The sequence below is a fragment of the Spodoptera frugiperda genome, unplaced genomic scaffold (genome assembly GCF_023101765.2).
Source record: "Spodoptera frugiperda isolate SF20-4 unplaced genomic scaffold, AGI-APGP_CSIRO_Sfru_2.0 tig00001579_1, whole genome shotgun sequence".
Taxonomy (NCBI): Eukaryota; Metazoa; Arthropoda; class Insecta; order Lepidoptera; family Noctuidae; genus Spodoptera; species Spodoptera frugiperda.
In genome coordinates this window covers 5,556-27,874 of record NW_026095734.1, presented here as the reverse complement: position 1 = coordinate 27,874, position 22,319 = coordinate 5,556, and the positions used below count along the sequence as shown (strand labels likewise).

At 49.1% G+C, this 22,319-nt stretch overlaps 1 protein-coding gene and 1 non-coding gene across 2 annotated transcripts; both read right to left on the bottom strand.

The window, feature by feature from the left end:
• Positions 1-661: 661 nt before the first annotated feature.
• Positions 662-14,439, bottom strand: LOC126913011 (uncharacterized). The gene is made up of 3 exons (XM_050707676.1): positions 14,073-14,439; positions 13,409-13,415; positions 662-6,833 (listed from the first exon to the last, which is right to left on the bottom strand). The coding sequence occupies exons 1-3, from the start codon at positions 14,228-14,230 to the stop codon at positions 957-959; spliced, it is 6,042 nt and encodes a 2,013-aa protein (XP_050563633.1). The 5' UTR covers positions 14,231-14,439; the 3' UTR covers positions 662-956.
• LOC118281163 (uncharacterized) lies at positions 14,439-16,681 on the bottom strand. The gene has a single exon (XR_007707618.1). It is a non-coding gene; the product is annotated as an uncharacterized LOC118281163 (transcript).
• Between the last annotated feature and the right edge of the window lie 5,638 nt (positions 16,682-22,319).

Genomic DNA, 22,319 nt, shown 5'->3' with positions numbered 1-22,319 from the left:
ATGCTAGGGAGGGGCTTGTAATGGCCTGCCACCACAGGTGGGCTCCGCCGAGGGGGTTCTGGTAGTAAAGGTTCAGCCGGTCTCCCAGACCCCCTAACTGGCGATGCGGGTGTGCTCCTGGGTTTTTTAGTGGGTATGCCGGCTTCTACCGGAGAGTCCCACATATCCCTCCCGTCCCCCGACGGGAGGACGATACATAAAGTATTTTTCCCAGGGTCAAAAAAAAAAAAAAAAAAAAAGGTTAGGTTAGGTTAGGTTAGGTTAGGTTAGGTTAGGTTAGGTTAGGTTAGGTTAGGTTAGGTTAGGTTAGGTTAGGTTAGGTTAGGTTAGGTTAGGTTAGGTTAGGTTAGGTTAGGTTAGGTTAGGTTAGGTTAGGTTAGGTTAGGTTAGGTTAGGTTAGGTTAGGTTAGGTTAGGTTAGGTTAGGTTAGGTTATGTTAGGTTAGGTTAGGTAAGGTTAGGTTAGGTTAGGTTAGGTTAGGTTAGGTTAGGTTAGGTTAGGTTAGGTTAGGTTAGGTTAGGTTAGGTTAGGTTAGGTTAGGTTAGGTTAGGTTAGGTTAGGTTAGGTTAGGTTAGGTTAGGTTAGGTTAGGTTAGGTTTTTTTTTTTTTTTTTTTTTTTTTTTAAATAAACAAACAATCCGCAGACATGTCGTCCGCGCCCTTTTTCATGCATTTATTAGAATTATAATTGCGTTGGTTACAATATTATTGTGTTCGGCTCTTTTTCTTAAAATTAAACTTATTAATCTACGTGAGTCCATTTTTTTTTTTTTTTTTTTTTTTTTTTTATAACTTTATTTCATGCTTATACTACCACTAAAAATACCACTTCTTAATTCTAGAGGACAATGTCTGCGTGGCAGAGAGTGTCGTTCAGATCCTCGAATGAGTGTGATCGACAAACTCTGCGGCGCAGTTACAATTTGATTTTATACTAAAGAGGAGGAGAAAGGATGTCAAGTTGTTTGTCTTTTTGCCAGGGACTCAGCCAGCTTCAGCAGAGGTTCTATGACGCTGGCGTCCCGATGTTGCATGGCCGTTTTTAAGTTGTAGTCGACGACCGTTTTCGTCGGCGCATCCATCGCTTTCTTTGCGAAACGGCCTATGGCGTCTTCGGCATCATCAGAATAATACACACAGCTGTTCGTGTGTCTTGACACCGCCACCACAGCGTGTGATACGCTATTGTGAACCTGGAGCCTCCTCGACTTGGTGTTAATGATAATCACACTGTCGCAGGTCAAACCCTGGGCCTCATGTATAGTCATGAGGCGCGATCCCTCTCCAGACCCATATCCCTTGTTCACAAGAGAAGTTTTCTCCTCCTGCGTATGAACCAAAAACAGGGTGTTTTTGGCAGTAGCCTGGATTTGCGCCCCCGTGTAGCCTCTCACGCTCAGGGAGTGGACCTGCGACAGCGATGATTTGGAGGCGTAGATTCCGCTGTATATGTCGCTCAAGGTGTATGCTACATCCATAGGGTTGCGATGAGTGCAGAGCAGTTCCTGGGTGATGCCAGCCACTAGATCCGGACGAGTATACCGTAGCTGAAATAGGTTCTCCCTGTCCAAAAACGGAAGCTGGTTAATGTCTCCAATGAGGACAAGTTCGCTTGCTCCGGACAACTTGGCCGCCATCACTATAGACCCGAAGTGGTTCATGAGAGCCTCGTCCACAGTTAACCGGTAACATTTTTCTTGGTTCTTGAACCCGTTCGCCAATATTGAGGCCATAGTGCGCACCTTAGTATTGATTTTGTCACCTAAGCGGCGCGCAAGCTTTTCTCTCAGATCTTTGGCAGCTTCGGTTGTCGTTGTGGCTACAACGTCCCTCTCCCCATCGAAGTTCTTTACCACCCAAGTTGTTTTGCCACAGCCTGGCACTCCGTTGACCCACCTGATGTTGGGTACCACCCAACTTCCTGATGATGCTTGGATGTCCTGATTTTCTAAAATGGTCTGTGCCATTGCGAGGATCCTATCTTCCAACATGACTTTGGTACATTTGGCGGTAACCACCATTGGGTCATCTTCGGGTGCACTAAATTTAATTTTACCCAAGCGGTCCGTTTCGGCCGTGTCCAGGTACACGAATCCACAACTCTCGCTAAAGGCCGCCATGTACGACCCCTCCATTTCCCCTTTGATAACTATGGATCTGGAGTTGTCGTACACCGCAGCCCCCGCCTCCTCGAGCAGCACCCTTAAGAGTCCTTCTGTCTCTCTTCTGAACGTCTGCATGATCTTCTTGCATGTCGCAAGATTGACTTCTCTGGTCGCTCTCACGACAGCTACATACTCGAGGAAGGCGCTCTTCACGTGATCCGTGACTCCCGAATTTAGGGCGAGTATCGGCGGGCTGACTTGCCCTTTATCAGCTCTGGTTGGTGTGGGCTTTGGCTGTGTGGGTGGTTTAGCGATTCTGGAGAAGAACCTCTCTACGGCTGTTTCTTGCCTGTTTGAGTTGCGGGTTGCGGTAGGAAGCAGAGTGTTAAGGAAGGTGCCGAAAACTTTCAGGCGACTCCTCGACTGCACCCGATCTTCTGGGCATCTGGTTTTATTCTGCTCAGCTTTATCGGCGGCTGCCTTCTGTTGGGCCCGCTCGGATCCGCTTTGAGTGGCTGGGGTTGAAGGGCTTGCTGCGCATGCTGTTAGTCTCCTGGGGGCTTTGAGGAAACTTAGAGTTTCCCCTCTATCTTCATAAACTACTACCTCGTGGTGTTCAGAGGCTTTTAAACAGCCAAACCTGTCCGCGACCTCGCCCCTCTCCCCCCCAACCGCCATCGCGTCCACGCTTATGGTGCGGGCTGTGAATGCTGGGTCTCCTCCTGCCTCACCGATCTGTCGAAGCAATGAGCTCGCCTGTGCAAATGGAGTCTCCACCCCCCACTCGAATAATGCGATCGTCTTACCTTTGTGTCGCATTAAGCGGCATCGGTGAGTAGCCACTTCCACTTGTGGCAGCGCTGCATATTTGCTGCCTTTGATGGTTGATTTGGTGGTGCTTCCGTTGATCAGGGCGGCAAGGCCCGGTGATATTGTTATTCGGGCCCTTGGACGGCTTGTACCGATGCAGTAGCTTATGCCCAGCCTTTCTCCCTCTCTGTTCATAAAGAGGGCGACGCCCCGCAGTCTGATTCCTGGGACGCCATCTCCCCCACATGCCAAGAGGTGTGCGATTGACATGGAGTTAGGGTTTTGCTGCGGGCTAGGCTCCACCACTGCTGCTGCTGCCGCTGATGCTGCAGATTGTTGTGTTGTTGGATGTGTAGTGGCAGTGGTTTGTAGGTTACCAGTGGTTGAGGTGGTTGACGTTTCGGTCTGTTTTGTTGTGGTTGTTTGTGGGACAACAGTGGCAGTTGCTGCGCTGTGCGTTGCATTTACTGATGCGGTTGCTGGTTGTTGTGTGGTGGCAAGTGGGGTATTTGACGATGGTAGTCTGTTCCGACCGCGGAAGGATGCATCTGTCTTGTTCGCCTCTGCCGCGATGACAGCCACTCTGCTCGCGAATGCTAAGAATGGTTTTCTTGTTGTTAGTTTCCCCATGATGGTATGGAGTGTGGACTGGTCTAGCTGGATACCAATCTTTATTTCCAGCTCCATTCTTTCCGGGCTAAACCTTGGGCACTCGAAGAGCAGGTGCCACACCGATTCCTCGCAAGCAGAGTCGCAGACGCAAGAGGGACTATCCTTTAGATGGAATCGATGGAGGTACGCTGAGAATCCTCCGTGTCCTGTGAGGACTTGTACATGGGTCGGTGTGAGGACTGTGTCCCCGAGTATCCTTTTCGCCTCTCGGACGTCCGGGAAGAACACTTTTGTTACCGAGCCTGTGCTCGAGGTTTCGTAACGCGCTTGCCACTTCAGTATTGTCCTCTCCCGTATCTTTCCCCTCACGTACGATATCGGGACCTTCGTGTAATCGGCTGTCTCTTTTTTAAGGGCTGCCTCCTTGGCCAGCTCATCCGCTCTCTCGTTCCCTTCGGTCCCCACGTGGGCCCTGAGCCAGAAGAACCTCACCTCCCTGCCCTCCTGCCTAATTTCTCGGACGCTTTTCTTTATTTCTAGTGCCAGGTTGTGAGTGGCCACCGGGCTCCTGAGCAGGTCGAGCGATGATCTTGAGTCACTCAAGATGCTCACGGAGGCCGCATTCGATTCTCTTACCAACCTGACGGCTCTGAAGAGAGCGTACATTTCAGATTGGAAGACAGTGTTGTGAGGCTCCAGGCCGAAGGTTCTGAAACTGGACTCTTTTCCATTTTCCCACCAAGTTAGGGCAGCTCCGACTTTCCCCTCAATTTTGCTGCCATCGGTGTATATCTGGGGGCCGGAAATTTTGTGGGTCTCCAGAGTTTCAGGAGTCCAGTCTTCTACGCGGGCATAATCTGTTGATATGAGTATCGCTGGGTGGGGATTTTTGGATGGGTGGACGTTCCTTTCCAGTTCGCGACCCGGCGGTATAAACTCCTGGGAATGACCCTTCTTGATCTTGAATAGGGTGGCGGCCTCAATTACCCGGAGATCTAGGGGGAGTTGGCCCGACAGAATAAGTGCCGATGTCAGTGACACCGTGCGATATGCTTTGCAGATCTTTTGCGCAAAGCCCCTCTGCAATGAGTCAAACTGGTTTCTTGACATCAGTTTTTCAGCTGCGGGCGCCCACGCACTTGCCGCATACATCACGATGGGCTCCACCACCGACACATATATTGTTCTTATTATGTCTCTGTTCAGACCCCAAGTCACCCTCGCCGCACACGCAAGTTGTTTGTATATGTCCGCTGCCTTTTTACAAGTCGCGGATACGTGCGCATTGAATGTGAGTTTATGATCTATTATTAAACCTAGCAGCTTGACTTCTTGGACTAGGTTCAGCCGTGTGCCCGACATGTATAGTTCCGGAAGGTCGTACTTAAGTTTTTTGGTTAACACCATCGCGTTGGTCTTGTGCGCGGCAAATCTTAACTTATTTTGAGCACCCCATTCCGATACAATGTCTAGTATTTCGTTGGCAGCTTGTTGCAGGGGACCGGTCGTATGGTCTGAGATTACCAGGACAACGTCGTCTGCGAAGGCCTGACAGTGTATCCCCCTACTAGACACTTTTTGAAGTAGCGAATCCAGGATAAGGTTCCAGAACGTCGGTCCGGCTATTGAGCCCTGTACGCATCCCTTGGTGGTACCCTTTTCGCTAGTCGCTCTGGCGTAATTAACCACGATGTTTCGGTCTTTTAGGTACGAGTTGACAAGGTTGTAGAGGTTTTTGGGGCAGCCTTTGACTACCATCTGTTTTTTAAGTGCTGGCCACCAGGCATTGTCAAAGGCCCCCTCTATGTCCAATGATATCAGGAGCACGATCTTTTTCGCTTTGATTTCCGCGCGTATGTGCGCTATGAGATCATAGAGGGCGTCCTCGGTTCCGCGCTGTGGCATGAAACCGTATTGGTTCTTGTTGAGTTTGGGGAGGAAATGCCACTGGAGTCTGCCTACCAGAAGTTTTTCTACTATTTTTCCCAGGACCGATAGGAGACCTATTGGTCTGTACGACTTTGGGTTGGTATAGTCATCTTTGCCTGGCTTGCGAAGGATGCACACGTGAGCGGTCTTCCATTGTTTTGGGAAGTGTGGTAGCGACAGACACCTATTGGCTATCGCCAGAAATACCTCCCTGTCGCAGTCGATCGCTGCTGTGCAGATGTCCGCCGTTAGGCCATCCGGGCCGGGGGCTTTTTTCGGATTTTGGTTTTGAAGGACCATTTCCAGCTCCGCGATCGAAAATGGGGGATCATCGGCGGACAATCCCTGTGGATTTATTTCCTCCGCTAGCCTTCTCACCGCCTTGTGATATGGCTGTTCGGCATCCGTTGAGTCGTCCGGGTAGAAGGTTTTAGCCAAGAGTTCAGCCGATTCTACCGGACTGAGCGTCTCTCCTTTGGTGTTGCGAAGGAGAGCGTCGTTCTGTCTTTTGGCTGTCTTCCTTATCACCCTGTAGATGCTGTCCCACATGCTCTCCCGGTCCTGTTTGCTGCAAAACTCCTTCCAACTGGCCGTGGCTGCTTCCTCTGCTGCTGTTGTGTACTCATTTTTAGCAGCCACGTATTCCTGGATGACGAATTGTCTCCGAGCTGGTGCCGCGTTTCGAATCCTTCTCTTCTTTCTCAACGCGTCTTTTTGAAGACGGTGTAGAGAAGGGGTCCACCACGGGGGTCTGGTGTCGCGTTTGGATGACCCCAGTTTCGGGATCGCTTCCTCGCACGACCGGTGAATGTTTTTAGTGTATTTGGTGATTATGGTCTCCAAATCCATTGGGTTTGTGACTCCCGAGATGCTGGCTGGAGTGATGGCGCTTTCAGCCAGGCTGGCTTTAAAGTGGGAGCTGAAGTCGGACCACTTTGCCTTCTTGGTGTTATAGATGCGAGTGGTGATCGGTCTTAAAGGTTTCAAAGCCTTTTCCAAACGCACCGAAAAGGTAATAGCATTGTGGTCTGAGGTCGTTAGACTTCTTTCCACTCTCCACTCTTCGACCCTGTCGAGCATGGACAGGCTGCATGCCGTTACATCGACGACACTGGTGCACCACCTGTCCCCTCTATAAACCTCGAAGGTCGGTGTTTGACCCATGTTCAGTATTTGGAGATCCCGGTCGTTTAGGAACGCATTGTATAACGCTCCGCGATGGTTTTCGGAGACGCTTCCCCACCACTGACTCCAGGCATTCACGTCCCCGCCTATGAGTATGTTATTTGTTTTCAGGAGATGCATCTTATGTTGAGTGTCGTCAAGGTATGAATCCAGATCCTGATCGCCTTCGTAGTACACCGACAGCACTCCAAAGTTGTACGGGTGTAACGTAGTGTACATAACATGTACATTACTACTACTATTACAAATAATACATAAATAAAAAACAACTTAACTTAAAAATAAACAATTTAAAAATAAAACTTACTAAGTAAACAATATAAATAAAACTACTAAAAACAAAAAAAAAAGAACAAATCAACTATTTACAACTATAATATAACTATTAACTAAATTTTTACAGAGGTTGTAGTAGTGCAACAATCAAGTAATGCGGACAACCGTATTATTTTATATATAGAGAATAACAGGTTCCTCGTCGCGCCCCGCACCCGGCCGCGCGCCGTGCTGGCGCGAGGCGACATCACAGACAGTCCGCAGCCAAACCTCTTGAGGCAAGGACGCTGTCGCTCTGGCTAATTTTTTTACCTTGCTTACCGTCATTGCGAAATAATAATAATATTTAAATATTTTATACAATTTGGAGCCTGGATTGCTTCCCCATACTTTTAAATTAAAAGTTGTAATAATTACAAGTGACCGTGATTCCCAAATTTGGGTAAGTTATGCACAATTTTGTAATAAATATTTCTAACGGCCGTTACCTACCTATTTTGTATTATATTGTCTTGTGTTAATTTTAAGGTACGAGTCCGTCTGAATATTGTAGCTTGTTTCTATTCTGTGTGTAGTGCTTGGCTTTCTTTTGCTATGCTCTTCTTAGCGTAATGTTTGTAACCGCCTCTGCTAGTGAACATGTATCGATTTAGATTCACGCCTAGAATTCTTCCCGCCTTTATAAGCCCTAATTTGCCAATCTAGTTCTTGCCATGCATACCTAGCGTTTCCCGTGCACCCCTTATACCAGCAGCTTACTGATGTGACCTTTGTCCCTAGGAATTACGTCACGGTTTAACTGACCGCAACCGTAACCTGGATCTTCGCCTGAGTGGAGTGGCCGAGCTGACCGGGACTACGCCTGGAGGACGGGAGCTCGCCAGGGGAGTGTGGAAGACTAGACAAGTGCGCAAAGACCTAGGCCGAACCTTAAATTTTTTTTTTAATATACCTTCATATTTTTATTTTCTATTTTCTAACTTAGTTTTATTTCTTTTCTTGTACACGTCCTATTATACGTGACAATGGCGCCCAAAAACGTGGTTTAAGGTCTTTCGTACTTGCTTTGGTCATTTTAGTGGTTCTATGCGGTGGTGGTCTTCCTAGTAGTGTTTGTCTGCTTCTCTTAAATTTCTCAAAACCCTAAGTAATTTTGGTAATTAAATGTTAATTGCATAAACTTTTGTAATTAATTACCTTAACTTCTATTATCTTACACTATAGTTATAAAATGTTTAATTGTTTGAATCAAAATAACTTAGTGCGTTTCACCTGACTTCACCTGTTTATTATTTTTTGTTTTGCTTTTTGTGTTTGTGTTCTTTAAATAGATTGTAACAGAGCGGATTTTGCTTGGTTTATGTGTGTAAACGATTGTGCATAGCCTACCCAGTATTTTTGATTTTTAATTTTTTTTCAATTTTTTTAATTTCTTATCAATATGGCAATCCCAATTAAATACTTGCTACTTCAGAAATCTGAGCTCATGTATGAAGTTGCTATCCGTGGAGAACTTCCCTCTGATAGCGTTGCTGGATTAAGACGTCAAGTCAATAAATTAACACAGTTATATTCGTCCGATGATATAGTCGATTCGGTTTTTCAGTTTTTAGAGGATATTAAAGGCTCTCAAGAGACGTTGGAGAAGGTCAAGGCTAATCTTGATGCCTTGAAACTTAACTATGAGGAACCTCTTTTTAATAGAACTAAGGCTATGCTACACCATTTATATTATAGGCTTCAACGAATTGAAAAACCGCAGGTGGCTGACGATTTAGCTAAATTAGGTAAAATAAAGAAGAGTTATGAGGGGTATTATGAAATACTTTTGGGCCTTGATGAGTCAAAGGTCAAAGATCAGAAACAAGCCGCGTCTTCAGTTACTTCTGAGGAAGACGTGACTGATAAACCTAATTTAGCCGGGATGAATATTGCAGTTTCATGTGATCGCGGGCTAATAGGAGAAATTAATAAATTAAAATATGACGGCAAATCTTGTGTCAGATCTTTTATACAAAAGATTGAAGAATTCCGTACTTCTAAAAATATATCGGAAAATAAAATACTAAGTTCTGCTACCGATATTTTCATTGGTGATGCGCTTCACTGGTACCGTAACATCAGGGGCAGTGTCGGTAGTTGGAACGAAGTACTAATCGCGTTGAAGGATGATTTTGATGTTCCCGACTACGATTATCGCATGGCCTCAGAAATACGTCAGCGTACACAGGGCGAGGAAGAGAACATCACAATTTACCTGTCTATAATGCAAGGCATGTTTTCTAGGCTAAGTAAACCTTTAAAGGAAGACGAAAAACTTGAAATTATCCTTCATAATATTCGTCCTTCCTACTCTAATATTATAGCTGCTAGTCCTAATATTAAATCACTCGAAGATTTAAAAATAATTTGTAAAAATTATGAGCGCATTAAGGTTCGTTCAGAATTCTTTAAGGAACCACCTTCGGTTTCGACTCATACTTTGGCTCCAGAATTTAGCTACCAGTCTTCAAAGCGTAAGTCGACGACTAGTAGCCAAGGTAATTTTTACGCTCGTAATAAGTATGACGGTGCTCACCAGCAGGGGTCGCACAAGGTCTCTGAAATTCAGGCTCCTGAAGCCGAAACTTCGGCTATATCTAAAGTCCCTTACTGTCACCGTTGCCGTGTTAATACGCACTCTATGAAAGACTGCACGGCTGAGCGTAAAGTTTTTTGTTTTAGGTGTGGCCTGAAGGAAGTTCGTACCCCGGATTGTCCGAACTGCAAACCAAAAAACTAGTAACTGAAAATTGTAGGACACATGCGGTTACTCATACAGATAGCTCGGACTGGAATGATTGGCTCATGTTTGTAAAAAACTTCTTTTCTAGGAAAGATATTTCTACAATTTTCAATGTCAAGCCGAGTAATGATCCTAGGCCTTATGCGAAGGTGGGAATCAATAAAGATTCATTTTTATATGGTTTGTTGGACTCTGGTTCCGCCGTCACGGTCCTAGGCAATAACTCTCATGAACTTTTGATAAAACTAGGTTTGATTTTATGCAACGATGAGAGGATAACTGTAACTGCTGCAGGAGGTCAGAGGATAACATCCCTTGGTTATATTCTTCTACCCTTGACCTTCGAAAACAAGTTTTCTATTATTAAGGCACATGTTATTCCAGCGATCGAAACCGTTTTAATTTTAGGAATCGATTTTTGGAACACTTTTAACCTGTGCCCTAAGTATTTATCAGAGGAAGAAAACTTATTCTTAACCGACCCTGGGCTTTCGGAAATTTCTTCGCCATCTTCTCAGCACCTATGTGGCTATGACGTTTTGAACCCTTCTCAAAAACTGTTAGCTGACAGCGTGGTAGATCTTTTCAAGGACATTTCGTACACAGAGAGAGGTTTAGGTCGTACTAACGTCATTAAACATCGTATAGATACTGGTAATGCTGAACCTATCCGTCAGCGATATTACCGCATGTCACCAGAAAAGCAACGTATTGTTGCTGAACAGGTTGATGAGATGTTGGCGCTAGATGTTATTGAACCTTGTGAGAGTCCATGGTCTTCTCCAGTATTAGTCGTGGGCAAGAAGGATGGAAAGCCCCGCTTCTGCTTAGACAGCCGCAAATTGAACGCCGTAACAAAGAAAGACGCATATAAGCTTCCATATGTGTCCGAAATTTTAGATAATCTGAAGGATGCGCGTTATCTTTCCAGCATAGATTTGTCCAAGGCATTTTGGCAGATATTAATCGACGAAAGGGACAGAGAGAAGACGGCCTTTTATGTTCCTGGTCGAGGAACTTTTATGTTTAAGGTAACAGCTTTTGGACTTACCAATGCTCCTGCTACGCAACAGAGACTTGTCGATCTTTTATTCGGGCCTGAATTCGAACTCAAAGTCTTTGCATACTTAGATGATGTAATTATCATAAGCAAAACTTTTGAGGAACATGTAGAACTGCTTCAGAAAGTTTTCCAAAAACTTCAATCAGCTAATCTCACTGTCAATCTAGACAAATGTCACTTTTTCCGAAGTCAGCTACGGTATCTTGGCTACATAGTGGATGCTCATGGCTTAAGGACTGACCCAGATAAGGTCAAAGCCATATTAGACTTTCCCACTCCTGTCAATAGAAAGGAAGTTAAGCGTTTTTTGGGTACGGCGTCGTGGTATAGGCGCTAGGTCCCTTAAATAAGCTAACTTCTAATAAAAAGAACGCCCCTGCGTTTCAGTGGACCCCTGAGGCTGACAAGGCTTTCCTAGAATTAAAGACTAAATTAGTTCAAGCACCTGTCCTTGCTTGCCCTGACTTTAACCTTCCCTTTGAAGTGCACACTGATGCCAGTAATTTCGGTATTGGTGCGATGTTGGCTCAAACAATTGATGGTGTGGAACACCCAATTGCGTACATGAGCCGTTCTTTAAGTAAACCCGAGAGAAACTACAGCACAACAGAACGGGAGGCACTTGCAGTTCTTACTGCTCTGGAATACTGGCGCTGTTACCTTGAGACCGACAAAACCTTTTTAGTCTACACTGACCATTCTTCTCTTAAGTGGTTTATGTCTCTCACTAATCCAACCGGTCGGCTCGCAAGGTGGGGAGTTCGCCTTTCTTCTTTCAATTTTGAAATAAAACACCGCCGTGGTAAGGATAATGTTGTCCCGGATGCCCTATCTAGAAGTGTTCCAGTTGAGGCAATTTCAAATGCTGATGTTTCCAATACGCAGGATTCTTGGTACCTGAAGATCTTCCAAGGTTGCCAGGCTAATCCAATAAATTTCCCAAACTACAAGGTAGAGGATAATGTATTATACAGGTACATGAAGACTAAGGTTGACCTTACGGTTGAGTTTGCTTGGAAGAAGGTTATTCCTAAAGAACAACAAAGAGATATCTTAATTGAGTGCCACTCTGAACCTATTTCCGGTCATTTCGGCGTGTTTAAGACATATAAGCGCTTAGCACTTCGTTTTTATTGGCCCGGTATGTATTCTAGCGTAGTTCAATTCGTTTCAAATTGTGAAACATGTCTAGCTCATAAACATTCTACCCATGGTGTCTCCGGAAAAATGGGTAGGCCTAAAGACGTTTCTCGTCCCTTCCAAGTTCTATCAATTGACTTGGTTGGTCCGTTACCTTCTTCCCGGAAACAAAATCAGTTTATTTTCGTTGTGACTTGCTGCTTTTCTAAATATTGCCTTCTTTTTCCACTACGTCGAGCTACCTCGAATTTGATTGTTAAACATCTTGAGGACGATGTCTTTCTCGTTCACGGAATTCCTCAAACTATTATTCTTGATAATGGAAGTCAGTTTATTAGCCGAGATTTAGATAAACTTTTCAAAAAATACAAAATTCCCAACATACATTTTACTCCGAAGTACACTCCACAAATTAATACAGTGGAAAGATACAACAAAACGATAATAACTGCTGTTTCAAGTTTCGTAGATGGGGATCATAGATCTTGGGACGCAAACCTTCCTCAAATCCAATTCGCTATTAATAATTCTGTTAATGAAAGCACTGGGTATACTCCATCCTTCTTGGTACACGGAAGAGAGTTAGTCGCTTGTGGTTCTCATTACCTCGAATATCCAGATCCAACAGACCTAATATTTTTACCACGCGATGCTTATGCTGCAAACTTGGGCCAATTATCGCCAATATTCGACAAAGTTCAGGTTGCTTTGTGGGAAGCTCATGTAAAGAACACACAGCATTATAACTTGCGTCGAAAGCATGCAGAGTTCAATGTGGGCGATATCGTTTGGAAGCGTTGCTACTTCCAGAGCGATAAAGATGCTCATTTTAGTAAAAAGTTGGCTCCTAAATTTCAAAAATGCCGCGTAAAAGTCAAACGATCTCCATTGGTTTACGTCCTGGAAGACATGAATGGTCGCGATCTTGGCGTCTGGCATATCAAGGATCTCAAGCTTAGGATATACCCGTCATAAGTTAATTCTTCGTTTCTATCAAAATATCTTTTGCGGATTTCAATAAGTTGAAATCCTTTTTCTGGGGAGAGGGGTAATGTAACGTAGTGTACATAACATGTACATTACTACTACTATTACAAATAATACATAAATAAAAAACAACTTAACTTAAAAATAAACAATTTAAAAATAAAACTTACTAAGTAAACAATATAAATAAAACTACTAAAAACAAAAAAAAAAGAACAAATCAACTATTTACAACTATTATTTAAATATAACTATTAACTAAAATTTTACAGAGGTTGTAGTAGTGTAACAATCAAGTAATGCGGACAACCGTATTATTTTATATATAAAGAATAACAGGTTCCTCGTCGCGCCCCGCCACCCGGCCGCGCGCCGTGCCGGCGCGAGGCGACATCACACACAGTCCGCAGCCAAACCTCTTGAGGCAAGGACGCTGTCGCTCTGACTAATTTTTTTACCTTGCTTACCGTCATTGCGAAATACAGAATAAAATAATATTTAAATATTTTATACAATTTTGAGCCTGGATTGCTTCTCCATACTTTTAAATTAAAAGTTGTAATAATTACAAGTGACCGTGATTCCCAAATTTGGGTAAGTTATGCACAATTTTGTAATAAATATTTCTAACGGCCGTTACCTACCTATTTTGTATTATATTGTCTTGTGTTAATTTTAAGGTACGAGTCCGTCTGAATATTGTAGCTTGTTTCTATCCTGTGTGTAGTGCTTGGCCTTCTTTTGCTATGCTCTTCTTAGCGTAATGTTTGTAACCGCCTCTGCTAGCGAACATGTATCGATTTAGATTCACGCCTAGAATTCTTCCCGCCTTTATAAGCCCTAATTTGCCAATCTAGTTCTTGCCATGCATACCTAGCGTTTCCCGTGCACCCCTTATACCAGCAGCTTACTGATGTGACCTTTGTCCCTAGGAATTACGTCACGGTTTAACTGACCGCAACCGTAACCTGGATCTTCGCCTGAGTGGAGTGGCCGAGCTGACCGGGACTACGCCTGGAGGACGGGAGCTCGCCAGGGGAGTGTGGAAGACTGGACAAGTGCGCAAAGACCTAGGCCGAACCTTAAATTAATTTTTTTTAATATACCTACATATTTTTATTTTCTATTTTCTAACTTAGTTTTATTTCTTTTCTTGTACACGTCCTATTAGACGTGACACGGGCCGGCCTTAAGTAATACGGCAACGACGTTCTCGGACACGAGTTGGGGGTCGTGGATAACTTCGAGATTGTTCCCGAAGATAACGATCGCTGCCTTGACTGGCTTTTGTCGGTTCAGGGTGCACTGGATGACTTGTGTGCCGGGTTTCTGTTTCATTACACCGCTTCTTCCTACGTAGGGCTCTTGAACTAGTGCAACTGAAATCCCTTTTTCCTGAGCCGCCAGATGGAGTTCCTCCGTAGCCAGCTTAGAACGCTGGAGATTCACCTGGATGAACCTCAGCCTCGCTGTCGGTGTTCGGTTTTGGGTGTCTAGATCGGTTGAGTTTGTGTATGGTTGGTTCCGCTGTTGATTGTCTTGGTCGCCCTTAGCAATAAGAGACGCGCGACCTTGCTATGCCATCCCATTTCTGACGCTCCTGGCATTCTTCGCTAAATGCTGTGTGTGCCAGGTCTTCACCGGTCCTGTGGGCCGTCTTGCAGTTAATACAAGCGGGCACTTTGCCTTCGGCTTTGCTGCGGCAGTCCCTCACCGTGTGTTCTCCACTGCAGTAGCTGCAGAGCTCTTTTGCAGCCTTGCATATTGTCTTATTATGTCCATATGCAAGGCACCTTGTACACTGCACTAGTGGGGACTGATCCTCTACTGTGCACCGCTTGATGCCCACGTGCACCCTCTGCGCTTGAGTGAGGCATTTCCAAAGCCCCGGCGCGAGCTCCAACACGGGATGGCATTCATGTGGGTTCCTCGCACGTTTCCTGTATCGGACTTTCAGAGTGGTTATGTCCTCTTCAGCAACAGTTTGCAGAAGGTGTTTATTCTGCGCCTTCAGGAGGTCCACTATTTCGGCGTCACCATAACTGGACAGAACTCCCCTCACGCATATTAGGGGTTTTGCGGTTTTGGCTCCTGGACCTTGAGCCCTTCGTTTATTCGTACTTGGTCCTTTATTAGTTTTAAGTCGGACTTCGACGCGCACCTCAGGACCACCTTTTGGTTGCGCGCCTTCCGGACTGTGTCGACACGGGCTCCAGTTGTCTTTAGGTCCAGGGCTGTTCTGATCCTTTCGATAACGTTATCTCCTGTGTGCTTGGGGTCCGTTGACGAGACGATGAGGGTGTGGTTTGGCTGAGGGGGTTTGGGTTTGGGTGTGCTGGCGACCTGGGCGAAGGTTTTGGGACCCTGGTTTTGTCCGTGTGGTTTTTCCACCCTGCCCAAGTCCGCCACTCCTTTCTCGATGTTGTGGAGGGTCTTTCTGACCTCTCCGACCGCGAGTTCTGCCTCCAGGTTTAAGGCTGCAGGCGCTTGGGTTGGTGGCTCTTTGTCGCGGAGAACGCGAAGGTCAGAGGAGACAATCTCCAGTCTCTCGTAGATAGGTTCCAGCACCTCTTTGATGTTGATCTGGGGTTGAGGTCGAGGAGGAGAGGCCTGAGGCCTATTGGAGAGATCTTGAAGCTGCCTAGACAGCTTGGCCATCTCCTCCTGGAACACGTTTGTGGTGAGCAGCAGTTCCATCATCACACCCTGGTTTTGCTGCTCCGGTGGCGTATCGTTGGATATTAATGGCTGGTCCAGATCTTCCTTCAGCCTTCCCAGTGCCTTCCGGAGCTCGTCCAATTGATTCGATATGGACGTGTACTGTGACTCCAGACGCGATATGCCTGTCCCCGCCGAATCCGGTTTTGAATCCCTCGGAGTGGATTGATACTCGCGCCTCGTTCTCTCGTGCTCCTTCTGGTTTTGGTGGCCCGCTGACTTCATTTCTTCTTTGACCTCCTTTATGCCGTTGAAGGCCTCAAGGGTTTCATGTCCCAGCCATTCTCGGATCCCCTTCGCCTCCTTCTTCGTCTCCGAGACGTCTGTTCGCATCAGGGAGAGCTCCATTGTCATTTTCATTAGCTCTCGAGTATGAGCCCTCTCAACCCGCACAAGTTCTTTTGCGTGCCTTGACCGCTCCTTTTCGAGGTTGAACTTGTGGCGGCTCCTCGAGTCTGCCAGTGACAGAGCCGTCTCGTACAGTCCTTGGAGGCAATCGTGTGCGATGGCTTTGCACTCCCGCTTCATGTTTCCAGCCGCTTCAAGTGCGGCTTTTCCTTTCTGCAGCAGTGTGTTAGCCTCCTGTGTGGCCAAGTCCATCTCCACCCCCGTTCCCCGCCTCGGGGTTCTGTAGAGGATGCTTGGTCTCCCATGCTCTGGTTGTGTGGACCGGGACTCCACAGACGCCACCGAGCTGTCGTCCTCCGAGTCGATCTTTCGGGGGGGTGAGATACCGCACTGCTCCCAGTCGATGACAATTTCGGAGATCCGGGTGCGGTCTTCAGGGGTGAGGAACTCCGGTGTGGTTGCTGCAGTGGACTGTGGTGGTGTGCTCATTCTGTTGTCTGGTTCTGAGCATGCCTTTGCCACCATGATCGGTTCGGTGGTCGATGGACGCGCTGCCTTTTCGGACACCACTGATTTGGCCGTATTTTTTAGGACCTTTTCCCTGAGGGTTTTGGGGCCCTTAGCCAAGTCCATGGTAATCTTGCGGGATGGGACTGCGGAGTTTTTGGACGACATCTTTTTTTTTTTTTTTTTTTTTTTTATATTACAAGATCTGAGTAGTTACAATAATTCTCCTATTTTTTTTTTTTTTTTTTTTTTTTTTTTTTTTTTTTTTTTTTTTATGGACTCACGTTACAAGTTTCGCTGGTGGTCTGCGTATGTTGTGTAGTGAGGAGCCCGAACACTGCAGCGGCTCGATGTTCAGAGCCCTGGTAGATGCGCTTTTGTGGAGAGTGGTTTGGTTCGTGGTGTCGCTGATATTAGGTGCGGAAATTTGGTTTTCTGTTGGGGCCGATTTATTCCTCTTGCCAAGCCCTTTCAAATGAGCCCAAACTCGGCTTTCTAGCTCCAAGGGGGGGGGAGTTAGCCTCCGCGGGGGTGAGGTATCTCTGAGGGGGAGGGGGAGGGGGAGGTTTCGTGGGGACGTTAACGAGAGGGGGTGAAGTAAAAAGGTGGGGGGAGGGGGAGGGGTAGGTTTCGTGGGGACGTTAACGAGAGGGGGTGAGGTAAAAAGGTGGGGGGAGGGGGAGGGGGAGGTTTCGTGGGGACGTTAACGAGAGGGGGTGAGGTAAAAAGGTGGGGGGAGGGTTGATGAAGGTGTTTGGCTATCCCTTGACTGCTCCGGCAGGATCTTCAAAGTCTTCGACGGATGAGACCAAAACGGGGGTTCTAGGAGCTATAGTTGAGGAGTTCCCTCAGAGCTCACCTGATGATGGAGCGGAAATGTGGTTTTCTGTTGGGGCCAAAGTTTTTCTCTTTCAAAGCCCTTTCAGATGAGCCCAAACTCGACCTTCTAGCTCCAACGGGGGGGAAGTTGGCCTCTGCGGGGGTGAGGTATCTCTGAGGGGGAGAGGGGGGGGGAGGTTTCGTGGGAACGTTATCGAGAGGGGGTGAGGAAAAAGGTGGGGGGGAAGGGTTGATGACGGTGTTTGGCTATCCCCTGATTGCTACGGCAGGGTCTTTAAAATCCCAGTAGGATGAGACCAAACACGAGGGTTCTAGGGACTTGGGTTGAGGAGTTCCCTCAGAGCTCACCTGATGGTGTGCCGCGAAGTCGCCACGCTGGTTGTTGTATGGCGGCGGAATCCTCGAGCGGCTTCGGAGTCTTCAGTTAAGGCTAGGATGACTGGCCTGACGTCACGCCTCGTGTCGTTTCCAAACGCGTGGTGCTAAATTGAGGTTAGAGAGGTTATTTTCCTCTCAAAAACCACGTGTTTTGGCGATTTTCGTCCCGTAATATCTTCCAAGCCGCTGGACCGATCTCAACGTTCGAGATGTCGTTGAATAGATCTTCACCGCCGTTGTCTGGTCGAATGTGGGTAAGACGATTCCGCTGACCTTTGGCGAGTTATTAAGGCCTGAAGTTGACGGCTTCCTGCTCCCGAACCCGTTGAGGTATGATGTTGCCCACACGAATCCTGCTGAGATGACACTCCACAATTATGATGGTAACGTTTTGCGCACTGTAACTCAACGCGTACAATTTTAAAAAATTTTTAACGCGGAGCGCGATGTTGTTGCGACGAAAGATGGTCGGTTGGTGGTTAGGTTAGGTTAGGTTAGGTTAGGTTAGGTTAGGTTAGGTTAGGTTAGGTTAGGTTAGGTTAGGTTAGGTTAGGTTAGGTTAGGTTAGGTTAGGTTAGGTTAGTTTAGGTTAGGTTAGGTTAGGTTAGGTTAGGTTAGGTTAGGTTAGGTTAGGTTAGGTTAGGTTAGGTTAGGTTAGGTTAGGTTAGGTTAGGTTATGTGTTTAACGGAGTGGCAGACCGGCGGCTAACGAGCGCTGTGCATTCGTACACTTTCCTTCATTGCGGTTGAGTACGATTAAGACTTTTCTTCGATGCCATCGAAGCCTCTGCGGGACGCCTCCGGGCGCTTCCAATCAAAACGCCCTTCTCAGGGCGAACCCAACGGCCCTTCTCAGGGCCAACCCAACGGCCCTTTTCAGGGCCAACCTGACGACATCTCTGTGTCGGAAACTAGCCGCGCACCATCTGCGGCTAGTTTGTTTTGTCGGGCGGACGACTCGTCGGACTGCGAGTCCGTGACCGAGGCGGTCGCCAGTACCAGTCGGTACCTAAAGCGGGCCTACCTGAGGCAAGAATCTGACGATTCTTCGGAATCAGTTCTTGGTAGGAAAAAGAAGGTGAAGGCGAAATCAAGTTCCCACGATGTGGGACTTGATGAGGCTCAACGCCAATTGAGGGCGTCTCTGGCGCAAGCAAAGCGGGTGGAGGTTCAAAAGGACCTAGAAGAAAAGGTCGCCGCCAAGGAGCGCGCAACCGGTGCTGCACGGTCCAGGGCCGGCTACGGGGCCTCCAACGTCCTGTACGCAGACCACTCAGTGGCCGAGCTAGCGCAAATGGCGCTGGAGGACAAGGAGGAGATTTTGGAGGTGGCCTCCAAGTCCTCCAACCTCAAGGGAACCTTTCAAAAGGCCCTTAAATGCCGTGCAGCCAGCTTGCACGGCATTATTGCGGAACTGGTGCAGCGCACGGCCACGGACGAGTCGCGGCAGCTGCAGGCGCGGGTGGATCGCCTGCAGGCTGAGGTAAGCCAGCTGCATAAAAAGCTGGCTGAAGCCACGGCTCCTGCCCCCAAAACCTCAGCAGCAACAGGCTCCTCCTCCGACCTTGAGGACATCATCCGCAAGGTCACTCAGGAGGAGAGAGCCTTCACCAGAGCCTGCCTTGCAGGTATAGAGGATCGGCTGTTGCCGGAAAAGCGCATCCGTCCTCCACTCGCGGCGGACAGAGCGCCAGTCGCGATGCCGGCACCGGCAACGGTCCCTTCCACCAGCGGGCAACCCCAGGCCCCAAAGCCCTCTAAGGGCAAAGGGAAGGGAAAAAGTCCCAGGCGGCAGCTCCACTTGCGCCCAGCACATGTGCAGATGCACAAGTCGAGCTTGGAACCGTCCAAGCAGCTCCTCTGAGCCAGCCGGACGACGCGGGGGAACCTTCCGCCACCCCTCCCACCGAGACGTGGACGGAGGTGGTGAAGAGAGGGAAAAAGAAGAAGACGGTCCCGAAAATCACCCCGGCTGCTCCTGCAGCCAATAGGGCTCCTGCCGCTCCCTTAAACAAGGTTGTTAAGCTAGCGGCTCCCAGGTCGGCGGCGGTGACGGTGACCATCACTCCAGAGGCCGCCGAAAGGGGTGAAACATACGAGTCGGTGCTGACGCGGGCTCGTAGCTTCGCTGACCCCATTCAATTGGGCATCGGCCCCATCAAGTGTCGCCGTACCCAAACCGGCGCTCGATTATTCGAGTTCCCCGGGGCCGCGGGTTCGCAAAATGCGGACCTCTTCGCGGCTAAGCTGCGAGAGGGCATCGCGGACGTGGCAAAGGTCGCCAGACCAGTCAAGTCCGCGACACTGGAGGTTGTGGATCTCGATGATTCAGTTTCCGTGAATGAAGTGGTTGCGGCCATTGCAGCAGCAGGAGGCTGCTCCGTCGAGGCGGTGCATGGTCGGACCATCTGGACTGGCCGCCGCGGCCTGGGCATGACCCGTGTGGACTGCCCAGTCACCGCAGCCAAGGCCGTCCTGAACAGAACCAAAGGACGGCTGCTGGTCGGGTTCAGCTCAGCTGTGGTCCGAGCACTTGAGGAGCAACCTCTGCGCTGCTTCAAGTGCTTCGGCACTGGCCACACCCGATACATGTGTCCGTCCAGCGCGGAGAGGGCAGACACCTGCTACCGTTGCGGCAAGTCGGGGCACTTGGCGGCGTCCTGTGACGCCACCACGCCGCACTGTGCTGTGTGCGCGGCCAGTGGTCGCCCAGCGAACCATTTCATGGCTGGGAGGAAGTGTACTCCTCCCACCAAGAAGGGCAAAATGCAGGCGCCAAAGCGTCCTGCCGCTGCCAATGCTACCGCCACCGCTACCCCGGTCACGGTCGCTGACGCGGGAGATGAGATGATTGAATAATGGGGCGCAATCATCTCATCCTACAGGCCAACACCAACCACTGCAGAGCGGCCCAGGACCTGCTGGTGCAGACCATGGCAGATTGGTTGGTGGACGTAGCGGTAGTTGCCGAGCCCTACCGGATTCCCGACCGTTGGCTGGGCGACAGGGATGGCCTAGTCGCGATTGCGGCACGGTCTTCCACAGACTCCCCTCCCCTCTCGCTTCTAGAGAGAGGATCGGGATACGTGGCCGCCGTGTGGGGGGACCTGGCCCTTGTGGGGGTCTACTTCTCCCCAAATCGCCCTCTCCAGGCCTTCGAGGATTTCCTCGAGGGACTTGCGGCCGTAGTCGGCAGGATGGCGCCTCGACAGGTTTCCGTTCTGGGGGACTTGAACGCCAAGTCAGAGACGTGGGGCAACTCTGCCACCGACGCTCGTGGGCGGGCGCTTGAGGCGTGGGCAGCCTCCTCTGGTCTCTCCCTCTTGAACAGGGGGAGTGTTCAAACATGCGTGCGGCGGCAGGGTGGGTCCATAGTGGACGTTACCTTTGCCTCCCCAGTGCTGGCCGCACGTGTGGAGAACTGGCGGGTGGACATGGTGGAGACTCTGTCGGACCACAGATATATCCGGTTCGAAATCTCCACCCAGAGCCGACGGGGGAACTCCACATCGTCGGGCCGATCCCCGTTTCCGCGTTGGGCTCTCACTCGCTTGGACCGGGAGGCTGCAAAGGAGGCCGCGTTCCTGCAGGACTGGCTTTCGCCCCCTGCCGTCCTTGACCTGGACGTTGACGCCGCGGCGTCACAACTCAGAGGGTCTCTGACCGAAGTGTGTAACTCCAGCATGCCTCGGACTCGTCGTCCGCCTCCAAACCGTGCCGTGTATTGGTGGTCGGAGGAGCTGGCGCAGCTGCGGGCAGCGTGCATGGCCGCAAAGCGCCAGTTCACGCGGAGTCGTCGCCGGCGGCACCGAGACGAAGCAAACGAGGACCGTCTGTACGAAGCGTACAAGGCGGCAAAGGCGGCCCTCAAGTCAGCTATCGGCGCCGCCAAAGACGCAGCGAGAGCCGAGCTGCTGGAGACACTAGACGGCGATCCATTCGGGAGACCATACAGGGCGGCGCGTAACAAACTGCGCCCCTCAGGTCCCCCGGTGACCGAGACCCTTGAGCCTTCATTGCTGGATGAGGTGGTGCTGTCCCTGTTCCCGCGCCGGAACGCCGATTTCACCCCTCCAGCAATGAACCCCCCTCGGGATATGGAGGCGGAGGTACAGGTCCCTCCTGTCGCGGAAGGCGAGTTTCACACGGCGTTAGTCCGCCTCCGGGGAAAGAAAACTGCCCCCGGCCCAGACGGTATCCCCGCTAGGGTAGTGGCCATTGCCGCCTCCCAAATGGAGGAGCGGTTTCGGGACCTCTTCAGCGCGTGTCTCGCAACGGGGAGGTTCCCGAAACCCTGGAAGGAGGGGCAACTTTGCCTGCTGCGCAAAGACGGACGCCCGGCGGACTCCCCCTCGGCATACCGGCCCATCGTTCTGCTCGATGAGGTCGGAAAAATGTTCGAGGGGATCATAGCTGCCCGCCTCAACCGCCATCTTGCCAACGTTGGACCGGATCTCTCCGACGCTCAGTTCGGTTTTCGAGCCCAGCGGTCGACAATAGATGCCCTGACCCGTCTCAAGGGCCAGGTCAAGGAGGCCGTGGAAGAAGGGGATGGACTGTTGGCTGTGTCGTTTGATATAGCCAACGCGTTCAACTCCATCCCCCATTCAACCATCATTGAGGCGCTCCGATTCCA